We start from the raw sequence: 14360 nt of genomic DNA on the forward strand, positions 1-14360 counted from the left end.
TTTCCCATTAATGCTGTACTTTGGGCTCCCTCTGCCGGCTCTGCAGCTGGTTCCTGCTTGGCATTGCTCTGTCCAGGAGGAATATTTAAAATTACTGGGCATAAATAAATAAACTGGGCAGCGAGAGCTCCTCGGGCGACAGCACTTCCTCCAACACGACCCTTGCACCCCGTGGTGTGCCTGTGCAGTGAGGTGGGTTGGTTCTTCCCAGCTGGGGTACTGTGAGGTCTGATCCTTCCTGAGGGCATTATTGGGATGAGAAGTGCTATTAATTATTAAGGCTTTTCACAGCGATACCTGATTGCAGGGGTGAGCGATGTGCTGACTCATGGAAACGCAGCCATTTTACAGGGCTGGTGGGGATAAATGTGAGTGATTTCTTCCCACGGGAAAGACACTGGTCCTGAAATGACCAAGACTGTACAGACAGTGCAGGTGTGATTCCAGATTTATGCCCCCATTAATGCCTGTGGAGGACAGTCCAAGGCACCTGTGCTGTGACCGGGAAAATGAACTTCCCATGAGTTGCCCTGTCCCAGGAATCCAGCCTGCTGGAACAGCTGATCAGGCTTTGCTGCTGGAGAAACTGAGCCCAGCAGATAATTTTCCCCTCGTAACCCTGACATCTCTCCCACAAAAACCACTGGCTCGTGTCTGACAGGCTGCTGAGGGAAGAGCAAACAGTGGGTGGGAGCTGACGCTGAGCAAGTGTCCGTAGTCATGGGGGTGCTGTCAGCGCCCTGCTGGGGGGTGAATCAGCCTCTTCCCGGGTTTGCTTCCTGCCCTTGGCATGAGGATTGGCTGCAAGGACACTCCAGGCTGGCTTGGGGATGCTCAGCTGCAGAGTCATTGCTGTGGAAAGAGAGGAGCAGGAGCCATGCAGCGTGTTGGGCTTGTGAGGGAGCCAAACTGTTCTGATATTAATAAGAAAATCTGCTGTGGGCTTTTTAACAGCCAGCATTAACCTAAATCAGGATTTTTTTTCCTGTGGTTGGTGTTGATATGAGACTTTTCCGTCCCCCAGCAGCGCTGCTGGATCAGCTCAGTGAATCTGTGCTCTCATGTGAGGTGAATACACTGCTCTGTGCCACCCTGCTTTACAGAAGGGGGCTGTTGCCTTTGGGGAGTGTGGTACAGAAATTTAATCACACAAGCTTCCCTCAGCTCCCTGCCACCTCACTGAGGAGCTGGCTGAATTACAGCATGTTCCTGGTGATGGATGGGCTTTGGATAGAGGCTGTGCTTTCGTAACTAGGGAGATTTTTCTTCTCTGGTCACAGTGGTATCAAAATGCAATTTGGAGGCCATTAGGACACAGCCTCTGCTGAGACATGGCACGTCGACTTTCTGATTCAGGGGCTTCCCCAGGAAGGGGAGGTGGCTCACGTGAGCCCCCAGTTCTCCTCTGTTTCTCTGGGAAGGTCAGTGACTCGCTGCTGCCTTCTCCTGTGTTGGGGATGGAGAAGCTGGAGCCACCCTGGTGGGATGGAGCTGCCTGTCCCCAAAGCAGGACGGTGGCACATCCTTGCCCCTGATCACCAGCTCTGGGGTGTAGGAAGAGGCTGCACAAAAAAAAACAAACCCTGAAGACATAAACCTGAGGGACCCCTTGTGGGTGTGGGAGACTTGAAGCTTCAAAATTCCATCTCACTGGTACAAAGGCAAACTGAAATTCCTTTCCTTGAGGAGAGTTCAACACTGTTAGGACCTGTTTACCTGCAGTGACCTTTCAGTGATGAGCTGTGGGGCCTCTCTTCTGGGGCCACCTGCTTTATCACATGTTCCCTGTTTGTGTGGAGCCAGGGGATGAGCATCAGAAGGTCATAAGAGGCCAGGATCGTGTTTTGGCCAGGGGGCATCCAAAACCACCTGTGAGCTCCGATAATTGAGGGCACTCCACGCGGATTCTTGCTCCAAATGTTCTGCTCCAGTTCCTGCTGCTGAACTGTTGCTTGTGCTCCTCTCCCTTCCCCAGGCACCTGCCTGAACTGCCAGGAGAACACCGAGGGGGACCACTGTGAGCTCTGCAAGGAGGGTTTCTACCGCAGTGCCCATCCTGTCCACACCTGCAAGCGCTGCCCCTGCTCCACCGTGGCATCCACCGGCACCTGCCGCATACGTGAGGCTTTTGTTTTGCTCTAATTCCTCACAATGAACGTTGCTCTCTTCTGTTAAATTGCCACTCAGAGTGCATCAGCCCACTGAGGTGGTTTTACAGGCTGTGAATCCCCTGTTTGTGGGCACCTTGTGGAAGGAGCTCCTGCTGTGACGTGTCCCTGGTGCTTGTGCTGCCTCTTGTGAGAGCAGCTGTGCAGCAGAGGGAACGTAGAATCATAAAGTCACAGACTGGTTTAGGTTGGAAGGGATCATAAAAGTCTAGGTCTAACTCCCAGTGTGTTGCTGCAGCCTGTTCTAAAGAACCTGCAAAATTTTGCAGAGAGAAAGTGCTGAGCCTGTGGCAGCCAGGAGAGATGCCCAGCAGTGCTGTGTAGCCATCCATAGCTCTGGGCCTGCTTCTGAACATCTCCACGAGACTCCAAGTAGAGATTCCCCAGTGTAACCGAGAGAAGTCATGGCTGTAATAATCATATGTATAACTTTTTTTGGTACTTCCTTAATCAGTTTTGCAATCAAGCCACTTCTGGCTTCCTATAGGCCAAAAAGTTCTTGCAGATTACAAGCATCCCCGGTATAGTTCCAGCTGTTCTCTGAAATTACCTGTTTGAGACGGAAGCATTCAGGAGTAATGATCTCTTTCCTTAGCAATGTGCTGAGAGCGCTCTTTGTGAGGCTGGTATGAGGCATCAGAAACCCCCCAAGGATGCTTTTTCCCCCTAGGAACAGAGGAAAAACTGCTGCAGTTCAAAAATTGTATTTCCAGCTCAAAAGCTGGAGGCTGGTTAATACTTGGACGCCGCTCGTGGTCCCGCGGGAGAGATCCCCGTGTCTCTTGCGAGGGGCTGCGGCACATCCCTGCTCTCCTTTTTGTGTCCCCCAGAGCCTGGTGAGACCGTGCCGAGGTGTGACCGGTGCAGAACGGGCTACACGGGCCTCAACTGCAACCAGTGTGACCAGGGCTACTACAACTCGGACAGCATCTGCGTGAGGTGCTGGTGCAACGGGAACGTGGACCCGGCGCGCTCCCCCAGCGTGTGCCGGCCCGACAGCGGGGAGTGCATCGGCTGCCTCTACCACACCACCGGCTTCCACTGCGAGCGCTGCCAGGAGGGATACACCCGGGACCCCGAGGGCAACAACTGCACCAGGAAAGGTAAAACAGGCTCCTCGGGGCTGTCGAAGCTCGTTGCGCAGCTTGGAGAGGGAAGGAGCGTTGATTGTTCACGTTGGTTTGGGTTTATCTGGCCTGGGGTGAAGGGGGGAAATTGGATGTTTATGATGTGTTGGCACCTACTGTCCTTGAAGTGTGGTCTGATTCCAGGCAAGTATTTACTGAATAAGCTACAAAAGAAAACCCTATTTGCAGTGTATTTAAATGTAGGTTTTCAGACTTCCATTGCTTGATGTCTTAGTGCCCAGCGAACTGTCCATGCTGACTGTTCCGTTCCATAGCACTGGTTCCCTTGGAAGGCTGTTCCTTATGTTATCATTCTTCATGCCCTGCAAACAAGAGATGCTTGGCCCAACTTTAGGTATTCTGTGGGTTTTTTTTTCTTTCTAAATGGGGAAGCCGAAGCTCAGAAAGGTGAAATCCAAACTTCTGGAGTGAGTCAACACCAGAATTTGCTGGTAGCAGTTCTGAGGGTCTCATCAGTCTCCAATCCACATCCAAGACACTTTGTGTAGCACCTCAGATGCAAACTCTAGTGCTTAAAGGGGCTGCTGCACAGCAGGAGAGCTTGGACTAAAATGAGAGAAAATGATTCTGAAGTTGCTCCTTCGGTGTTTATTTGGAGGTTGGTCCTCACACTGGATCTTCAGCTCCATTCATAGAAACATTACTGGTGTGATGTATTAGATGAGAACCCAGAGTGCAAGGAAGTGTCTGGGCATAAATTCGTCCTTGTCACCAACAGAGATTCAATTCACATCTTCCATCAGGAGCTAATGTGGTTTTTTACTCACGTGCTGCTCTCTGGACATGTAATCACAGAGTCCTTCCCTGCTCAGGGAGGTGATCAATACAGCAAAGTTGGAGGCTCATTAGCTGGAACTGTGCTGTCACGGGGCTGGAAACGGAACTTTTGCATCAGCTCATCCATTACCTCCCCCTGCACAGCTCTGGCTTTGTGCAAAGATCCGCATGACCTTGCTCCATTAAAATCCATATATATGGCTTTGCTTGTGTACTTGCAGCTTTCACCATTCAGTTTTATTTTAATGGCATTGTTATAGGCAGTTCCTGATGTGGGGGAAGACTGTCACTTTTCACAGGGACTGGGACATGCTATTTGAGCTTTCCTCTTTCCCTGACACTTGTTTTTCCCATTTCTTATTAAGCAATTAAAATTGTGTGCGGTTTCTTTCCAGTTTCTTACACACAAATTGCCTAAAAATTGACATGCTGAGGTACTGAACATTAACTAGTTCTAGGTTAAGATTTTTCTAAACCACCAGTGTATTGGAGTGGCCTAGTTCTGAGGGGCTTCTGGAGTGAAATCATCACCCCAGTTCTGTTTCAGCGGTGGCAGCTGAGATGAGACAGCAGGTTCTGCACAGCCTGGGCAAAGCTAAACCCAGCCCTGGGTACCCACAAAGCCTTAAACCTGACCAAAATTCTGATGGTTTCAAGGCTGATGGAGAGAATATTCCAAGGACATGCAGGGTGACCAAAGTCAGTGCTCCCAGCCCCAGAGGGGATGGTGTTCCTGCTGCCATGGTGAGGCAGAGCAGGGACTCAGTGGTGCAGTGTGGCTCTGTGCCACCCGGGAGCTGGCGCGTGGGCTCCCGCCGGAGCTCACTCCTTGCAGGAGGCAGCAGAAGCTTTGCCGAGCTGGCATCTCAATCAAGCAGCTGGATGTGATGCTCACGTCAAAGCTGCCAAAGCAGCCCATTGAGTGAACAGCTGCTGCTCTCAAGGAGCTGCTCTGGGACATCTGGAGAGCTGGCACGGCCCCGGGAGCGGAACAGGCAGCGCCGTGGCACGGCCCGGGAGCGACGCCGCGGCCGGAGCTCGGCACTGCCCGCCCTGTCACCGGGAGCTGCAGGAAATGTCTTCACCCAGGGCCTCTGTGCCAGCACTGAGCTGATGCTGACTCACAAATAAAGCCCAGAAAAGTGCTGTTTCCTTGCTGGTGAATCAGCCATTGTCTCTGTTCTGTTTTTTCCCCTAATTATAGCTGCTGGTGGGGTTTGCCAAGGATTGAGTGTTGATGAAGGAATTTGGGAAGGATGACTGAATTCCTCATGCCCTTTCCCCAAAGTCAAAGGTTTTCCAGGAACCTCTTGGTTATGTCATTTTGCTTCCTACTGCAGAATTCTGCCCATTATCCCATAGAGAAACACCTTCTGGCATTCAGCATCCTGAGTGTCCTTATCAGCCTAAGGCAGGACCTGCAGATAATAGAGGAGCTGCTGCAGGGAGGGGACTCTGAGCAGGAGGCTCAGTCAGGTGTGTGATGCCCATTCCAGAGGCATTTCTTCATTGCATGAACTGGGAATGTGACAGCCCAAAGTTAACTCGTGGGAGTTCCCCTGAGGACCCGTGGCAGGAGATGTGCTGAGTATTTCCAGCTCCTGTTGCCATTGGAGATGCAACTCAGTGCAAAATTAGTCCTTCGGAAGTGACTCTCCTCCTCAGTCATAATTAGTAGATGTTCAGGAGAGCTGGATCTGTACAGCACCATCAGCTGTAATTGCTGCAGCTGTTCGTGGGTTTAAAATGAAGTCGCTTTTCCGAGAGCAGGAAGAGAGTGGGAAAGAGGGTGAAGAGAGTCCTGTGGAGCAATAGGTGTAGAAAACATTCTGGCTGATTGAGGCTTCAGCTTCTGGAGGGTTCCTGCTGCCTGGGCTTGAGAGTCTAAAATAGATCAGGTTATTCATGTGAGGAAATGCTTTATTAGTTACTTTTGTGAGCTTAATACTCAGGATTTATGGTGCTCTCTAAGGCCTGTGGCTCAGTTGGTTTGATGCAGGCGTAATGACTTTGCATCCCACTTCTGAGATCTCCAGTGCTGACTGACTCCTAGATCTGAGGATGGAGTATCCCATGGCTGCTAGAAGCAAGGTTCACCATCCCTGGAGATTTTTAAGATGAGGCTGGATGTGGCACTGAGTGTAATCACAGTGGGTTTGGATCAAGGGTTGGACTTGATGATCTCGGAGGTCTCTTCCAACCCAGTTAATTCTATGATTCTATGATTCTTGGATATTTAGTGCCAAGAAGAAGGCAGAGCTTGTGGCATACTCTGGTAGTGCCCACGTTCTCATCCTTCACGTGTGCTCCTGTGGCAGCAGCTGAAACCAGCTCAGGATCCCAGCTGGCCCCTGCTGTGTTTGAAAGCCTCATAAGAACATCCACAGTCTTTTCTTTTGTTGTGATTTGGTCACCCTCTGCTTCTGGCTGTGCAGGCAGGGGGTTTCCATGAGGTTTGTGTACAACTTCCTCACTCAGAAGCAGAACTGAGGTTATTTTGCCCTTTTACCTAAAGCAGTGCAAACAGTGAAACGTGTTGCTAAAGGCTGTGACGGCAGAATACTTGTGGTTCATTTTTTTCAGTTTTGATCTTCTTGTTTGTACAAGTAAGGCAGAAATAATATCATGAAAATAATCCTACATCTGGTGCAGTGGCTGTGAGGGGTTTAAGCTCCTGGAGTCGCTGTGTCCTCCCAGCCTGACTGTGCAGCCACACAGACACCAAGTCACACGTTGGTTCACAGTCCAAACGAGCTGAGCTTGGTAAAGCCCCGTTTTCATGGGCTAAGCAGGAGCTGGGCTGGGTGACTTGCTCTCATCACAAGCTCACGTATGGAACGCTGAATCCTGACTGCTTCACTTATCCCTCCAGCACCAGATTTTTCATAGGGATGCTGCAGTCCGTGGGCACTTAGCATACAGAATTAGTTCAATAAATCTTGAAACCGAATCCTGGCTAACCATTTTGTAGACTATTAAAAAAACCCCAAACAAAACAGCTTTAACAGTGTAGACTTAATTGGCACAACAACTGTGATATAAATCTCTTGTCAAATCTCTTCCATTAGTGTTTGATTCCAGCTTAGCAGATTTTTATTGATCATTTCTTATTTGTTTTGTAGAAGCCACTCCCAGCCCAGAAACAAGGGAGTTCACAACTTCTGCTCCAAATGCCACCAAGGCAACATCATTTTCCACGGCAGTGCTGAACAGTACGTTGTCACCAACAACTCTACAGACGATATTTCCTGTCAGCTCCTCTGACAACAGCACCTCTGCCTTCGCAGACGTGTCGTGGACTCAGTTCAACATCATTATCTTGACAGTGATCATCATCGTTGTGGTCCTGCTGATGGGATTTGTGGGTGCCGTCTACATGTACCGTGAGTACCAGAACCGAAAACTGAACGCCCCTTTTTGGACCATTGAGCTCAAGGAGGACAACATCAGCTTCAGCAGCTACCACGACAGCATTCCCAACGCCGACGTGTCGGGGCTGCTGGAAGACGACGGGAATGAAGTGGCACCGAACGGACAGCTAACGCTGACAACTCCCATGCATAATTATAAAGCTTAGGAGAGATCCAGCTATTCCAAAGTTGGCTTCAAAAAGCTACAGGGCTTGTGGAAGGGGTATCAGGATCCGTGCCAAGGCTCCAGGCAGAGGAATTCGCTCTTCAGATACTCTAATGCTGGGCGTGCTGTAGCTTGCAGGTGAACAGAGGGCAGTGTGGTACATCCGAATTCCAGGTAACGTGGGGAAATGCATTCAGTGTCCCGTTCTCCATAAAGATCCATAGAATTCACTGTTGTCAAACACTTGATTGTGCTGATCTGAAAACATTTTGTTATGAAGAGGTGGTGGGGTGGAGAGAGCAGAACCCCCCCTGAGGAATCAGAAGCTACTTGGTTTCCAGCCAACCCAACACTTGTGTCTGCATCCTTTAGTTTGAGAAGTAGCTCATGAATTAACAGTGGAATATCAGGAAACAAACCTTTTGGAAGGGCATCATTTTGGTTCCTGATAGAAATTTGTTTGAAAGGAGGACAAAAAAAAAAGGGAAATAATTGTTCACTGTGCTACCAAAAGGCAAGTAGAGGAGTGAGTTGCACACTTGAAAAGAAGTCACCATTATTTGTTTCCAGTAAGCGGGGAAACAGGAAAAAAAATCATGAGAACATTTGAATTAGGGAAGAGACTAAGCTTTTCCCTTTCTGAGTATTTATACAGGGTGATGATGCTATTAAAACATAGCAATCCAGTTTTTTCTAGAAGGAGTTAATGAACTTGTATAGTTTCTGTGCAAGGGAAGACGACAAGACATCTCAGGGTTGCCGTGTAAAAATAAAAGCCAGGCTTAATACCCTACCCTGATAGAAATGGTGTGTTCTGTATATAAAATGTAATATATCTTCTTGGAATTGTATTTGTAATTATTTGTAAAAAAGACAACCAACCAACCAACCAAAAAAAAACCCCAACAACAAAACCATGAACCCCTTCCTCAACCTCCCCTACTCCCCAGGTCATGTTTTATCCTCTAGATTTTAATTGTACAGAGGTTAGTGGCGTTGCTAAAAAAAAACAGAAACAAAAACAAAACACGAGGATTGTTTAAAATACTGTAAATGAGATGGCAATATTGTTGGAGCTGGGCCTCTGGCAAACAACGACTGCTTAAAGCTTTTCTTCTAGTGTCATTGAATAACTTTCTTTTTTAGAGAAATTGTGAGTGCTCCCTACTTGCATCTGTCAAATTTTGCCATTCCTTTAAATATAGAGTGAATACCAGTGTTGCCATGACTAGGGCCGAGTAGGTGTCCAAAAAGCGGATGTACCAATCTGTTGTTTGCTTTTAAGTCTCTATCCAAAATGCAAATTCACTGTCACGAACACACTGAGAGCCTGGTCTCCATGGCTGAGGTTCTCTGAAGCAGCTGCTCATCGGGTGAAGGGTTCCCTTTGCCATCTCCGATGGGGCAGGTGTGCCAGAGGGCTGAGCACAGCCTCCTGGCCTCTCGAGGGGCAAAAGCAAAGGTCTCCTGGATTTGGGTGGAAACAGCTTTGAGATGAAGAGCTCACAGGGGGCAGATCTGCACTTCAGGGCTCCACAGGTAAAAGTGCACCAATGGTGATTTCAGGAATTCAACGAAGCCCCAAGGTGGTGGGGGGGAATCAGCTGTCAAACAAACCTGCAGGGAACAGGTTTCAGAGAGTCCCCTGATTTCTGTGGGAGGCTGGTGGGCTGTTTGCAGAGGGAGAACAACAAACAGGCAGCACAGCACAGGGAGGTCACACCAGGGAGCTCTTCAAGTTGGTCCCTGCAGCCTGTGAGCCTCAAGACGGGGTCCCACGCCTGGAAATCAACCCACTGCATTGAAACAGGGCGTGCAACAAATATTTCACCTCGCTCCTGCCCAACCCCAGAGCTGCAGCTGTGTTGCTGTGCGTGTTCACCAGCAGTTAATGGTGAGGGTCACTTTAAGCAGCTGCTAAAGGTCAGCAGGCTGATGCATCCTCAGAGCCAGGAAAAAGTGGGTGTTTCTCCAGGTGAAAAATGGTAGGGAGAACATGGTGGTTATTTGTTTGCTTGCTGGTGCTGCATGGGGGCTTTTCTTATCTTTGGAGGCTTGGGGGGGGGGGGAAATAGGTGCTTTAAACACATGCACAAAGATGCCATTTCTGCCTCAAAATTTGAATTGAATATGAGGCACAGCAAGGCAGGAGGGAAATAGTTGAGGTTGACCAAGGGAAATGGTGAGGGCAGAGTGTGGAATTGCATATAGGCCCAATGGAAAAGCTGCTGTTGCCTGCTGTGGGCCTGGGTGAGGTCCTATAGTTTAGGTAATAAATCTGGTTGATGTCATTCATAAAAGGGTTACTTTTAGTTATAAAGTGGGGGAGGACTGGAGGAGAAAATCTGAATATTGCTAATCCTGGAGTTACTCACCGAACTCTTGAAGAGCAGAGTGGTGCTGAAATAGAAAATTTCCTCAAAATTATAATTATGTAGCAGTGGTAATCTAGTGATACACTTGCACTTGGTCACTTCATAGGGTGGGGTAAGGTGATTTTAGGAAGTGTTAGTTTTGGGGACTGATACTGGAGGGCAAAGTGAAGGACAGACCGTTCACTTTAATGTTTCTAGAATACTTTAGTAGATCTTTTAATCTCTTGCCACAAAACACCTCTTTTCAAATTTTGGTATGACTGGGCTGCTTTGTAACAGGAACAGACTTGGATTTTTGTCTCGCTGTGGAAATGAGGACCATCTGCTCAAGCAAAGCGTGGGCTCAGGTGCTGAGCCCTCCTAGTCCCTGCCTGCCACAGCACAGGAGGTGTTGGCACCTGGGCTGCTTCTGACCTCCAGAGTGCTCCAAACACTCTGTGTATGGGCAGATGGGGAGGTCAGGATGCAAAGGGGGGGTGGTACAGCTGTTGTCTGTGGGTTGCACATCTGGATGAAGGGATGTAGACGGCCTGGCAGATGTGATGGGAAGCCTGGGTGGGCAGGAGGGACCTGTCTGCCCAGGCTTGGATGGCAGAGGAAGGCACAGGATGTCCTTTAGCAGGGCACAGCGAGGATGTGGCACTGGCACAAGGCTTGTCAGGTGGCAGAATGACTCAGCAGGGGCCCACCAGCCACCTCCTGCCACCCAGGCCTTGGCACACGAGAACAACGGTTAGAGGAGGAGATCGATGCCTCAGCAAGGAAGGAATAAACAGCTTTGTGTTTGGCTTTGGTGATGTGAGACCAGATCCTCCGTGCTCTCATCAATCATGCAGCTTCCCCTGGTACCACAGAGGGGAGGAAGAGGCTGAGCTAGTTCTGCTTCCAGTCAGCTCTGACTGGAGACAGTGCAGAGCTCAAACACCTATGCTGGGTAACGAAGGTCACCAGGACCATGACCTGTGTCATTGCTTGTCATGAGGCTTCCCAAGTGCTCAGGCCACGCTGGGGTAAGGGCAGGTAAACCAGAAATGGACTCTCAGGGCTTCTTTGAGGCCCAGCTCAGCAGCCAGCGAGGCAGGGGGAGGCATCTTGTAGGGCTGAGGTGGCAGTACATGTACATGTGGCATTCCTGAGAGGCCACCGGGCAGCACCTTCTGCAAGGGGGGCAGTGGTGAGGATGTCCCAGACAACGGGGTCATGGCATGGGACAGCAGCTGCAGAGCTCAGAGGTGGCACAACAGGGCAGGGGAGGCTGGATGGGTGCGGAAAACCACCTCAAGACACGATCCTTGGGGTCATGAGGGCCGGGCTGGTCCGTTTGGGGTGAGCCCAGTCCCACAGTAAAGGCAAGAGGCCAGACTGGAGCAGGTAAAGGGCACAAAGGTGTGTCAGGCATGGGGGCAGGCTGGGAGAGCATTTGGTGTGCACAGAGCGCAGCAGACGTGCAAGAAGGGGTTGGGTTAATGAGAATAGATGATCTCGAGTCTTGTGAACCACCGTGGCTGGAAATAGCTGCGAGGAGCGCTGGCCCTGGGGAGCTGTCAGGAGATGTCAGCCCCTGGAATGGTAATTCCCTTCGACCAGGCTGAGCAGACTTAGCACACTGGACGCATTTAGGAAAGAGGAGGGGATGTATTGAGCTTCCTTCAGGTATCCTGGGCCAGTTAACCACTGCTGTGCAGCATTGTTACCTTCAGTGTTACAGGCAATGTAAACGTGGCAGGAAGTTTGCACAGTCTCCTTTAAATAAAGGATATAAAAATACTTTTCTCTTTAAGGTGAAGTTTTAGAATGAGCTCCCACAGGACTCTGCTCTTTGTGTGTCAGAGGAATGGATTAAAATAAGAAAAATGTGGGCCTTAAAAATTGTACTTGCTCCCAACTGAAACCCATCAGTCTCACTACACGTCCAAACACGGCGTCTCCCAAGCATATGCTATGCTTACAAATGCATTTCTAAAAAGAAAAAAAAAAAGTGTATGATTTGAATATATGTCAGAATTTATACAGAAGAATGTTATTTAAAATGAATAAAAATAAATGTATATAATTTGTATCTATGCCACTCGGATTTTTGCATCTGTGGTTTTGTTCATTGAAGTTCAGCAGGAGTCTTTCCACTGACAGAAAGGATTGAATCTAATCTCATCGTGGTAATGATATTTGTTCCAAGAGAATTATTCCTTCATTATAGCCCTGTATGTGAGATGAGAACCAAGGCACAAAAATGTTTTTTACCATCAGATATTCATAAGTACAGTTGACATCCTGTGTCGGAAAATCCAGCTAAAAAATGAGTCCTCTGATCTCTTGTGCCTACTATGAACCATCCCAGCCCTCAGCTGCTCATAGTGACATGTTTGGGATCTCCACAGTCAATGTCTGCTTTCCCACTGTTTTCTATATCATTCACACGGACACATTTTGTCAGGAGATGTGAGTCATTAACAACAAAACCCTCAGAGCAAGGCTAGAAATGGGATGAGGATGTTGGATCAGATTTTTCTTCGTGACCACAAATGTCTTTCAAAGGCCATTTCTGCTATAGATACTCAGAAATCCACATGTGCGGCGTCAGTAGTTTTGAACACTTCAGGGAGTGTCTGTGGAAAACTTGTATTTCTGTCTCCCTTGGCAGCGTTAAGAAATTGATTTATTTGCAAATACAACTGCTAAAGGCTCAGCTTTTCTGCTGAAAGCTGTGTCTGACTCTGCAGCCCTTATTAAGCAAAGAACTTGGAGAGGTAAGGCTTCGTAAACCAAGCGAGCACTTGGTTTTAAGTGTTCATTCAAATGTTTAGCTGAGCCAGAGCTATATAAGTAAGGGCCACAGCAGTGAAATTCCAGGGAGTTTACTGGGACCTGATTTGCATTAGCAGAGCAGTTGGACTGTGTATGACTTAAGTTAGGAAGAATCTTGCTGTGAGCTGTGAGAGGAGGAGGCAGAGCTGAGAGCTGAACCAGGTCCCCAGAGTGGGGAGTGAGAGCAGGAGGGTGAGGAGGACCCGTGTTCAGCTGACGGTGACATCCACCCTCCTTGTGCCCCCACAGCACAGCACAGTGAGCAGCTGGCTCTCATCCTGCTCCAGGGCAGCTTGTGCTCAACTCATCCCTACACCACACTCACCATAAGTACTTCCTTCCCAGACTCCCTTTAGGACTCTCTTCCCGATGTGGGAAGGACCTCGGCTGCCTTGAGAAGCAGAGGAGTTCCAACACAGCTTCTCCGCGTGAGGATTTAGTGTAATCTCCCCAAATGTGCTGCTAATTAAGCTAAGGTTAAACAACATTAAGCAGATTAGCATAAGGCGAGTTGTTAACTGCTTCTGAACGCATTTCCCAGGCCTTTCTGCCCCTCTCAGCTTCCTGGTGCTGCTGCAGGTTTCAAAACATTGGGCAGTGCAGTAACCCAGGGATATTTCCCATCCTATCTGTCTGTATATACATAGATTTATAAAATCCTGGAATGATTTGGGCTGGAAGGGACCTTAAAGATCATCTGATTCCACCCCTTGCCATAGGCAGGGACACCTTCCACAAGAACAGGTTGCTCAGGGCTCCATCCAGCCTGGCCTTGAACACTTCCAGGGAAGATAGACATGGATATATCTCTATATATACATATCCTTATCCAGTGGACAAACACGTCATGAAGCAATTAACTTCCCAAGGAGGGCCTTGCTGATTTCCTCTGGAATAAAGTATGTTGGACACGGACCATGGCTCTGCAGGCAGAGGTGCCGTGTGTGCCCACAGCACACGAGCAGGGAGTGGTTTGCTCTGTACATGTGGCTGATGGACACCGATTTAAAGACCTGCATCAAATACAATCACACCTCACTGATACCTTAAACAAGAGCAAATTGGTACCATCCTCTCCGTGAATGGACTCGTTCATTTGATGAAGATCTGCTCTGTAAAGAAGGGAAGCCACGTTTCAGCCTGGCTGGTCAGATCTGGTGCCATATGGCTGACGGGATTTTGGGAACTTAACTTCATCCTGGCAGGGGCCACTGCAGAAGGGGCCCAGTCACATAAGGTGAGCAGCGTCTCCCAAGGTCCGTGATGGGGGAGTTGAAGGGACCAAACATCCCTTGGAGTCACCAGAACCCAAAGGCAAAGCGTGAGGCATGTCAAATTGGACAGGAGATGGGATTAAGAGCTTAGTTGTGCTAAGCAGTACCTGGAATTTCCTGGCAGTTTGGGGGCTCTGACAGCTGCTCCATCCTGCACTTGTACTTATAAAGCTGAAAGGTTGAAACAGGGATGGGAAGCCCACCATGACCCTACACACCCAGAGCTGCAGGGGCTGC

The 14360-nt window shown here is 49.0% G+C and overlaps 1 protein-coding gene across 1 annotated transcript in view; it reads left to right on the plus strand.

Annotated features, from left to right (window-relative positions):
* Positions 1–12107, plus strand: part of MEGF9 (multiple EGF like domains 9) — a 50441-nt gene extending 38334 nt beyond the window's left edge. The window contains exons 4-6 of the mRNA XM_027877880.1: positions 1976–2119; positions 2999–3271; positions 7216–12107. Coding sequence (XP_027733681.1) covers positions 1976–2119; positions 2999–3271; positions 7216–7670 — 872 coding nt within the window. The 3' untranslated portion in view covers positions 7671–12107. The remainder of the gene's footprint in view (positions 1–1975; positions 2120–2998; positions 3272–7215) is intronic.
* The last annotated feature ends 2253 nt before the right edge of the window (positions 12108–14360 follow it).

This window comes from Empidonax traillii, unplaced genomic scaffold, assembly GCF_003031625.1.
Source record: "Empidonax traillii isolate 1590-97213 ecotype Southwest subspecies unplaced genomic scaffold, ASM303162v1 scaffold34:size3740991, whole genome shotgun sequence".
In the NCBI taxonomy this organism is placed as follows: domain Eukaryota; kingdom Metazoa; phylum Chordata; class Aves; order Passeriformes; family Tyrannidae; genus Empidonax; species Empidonax traillii.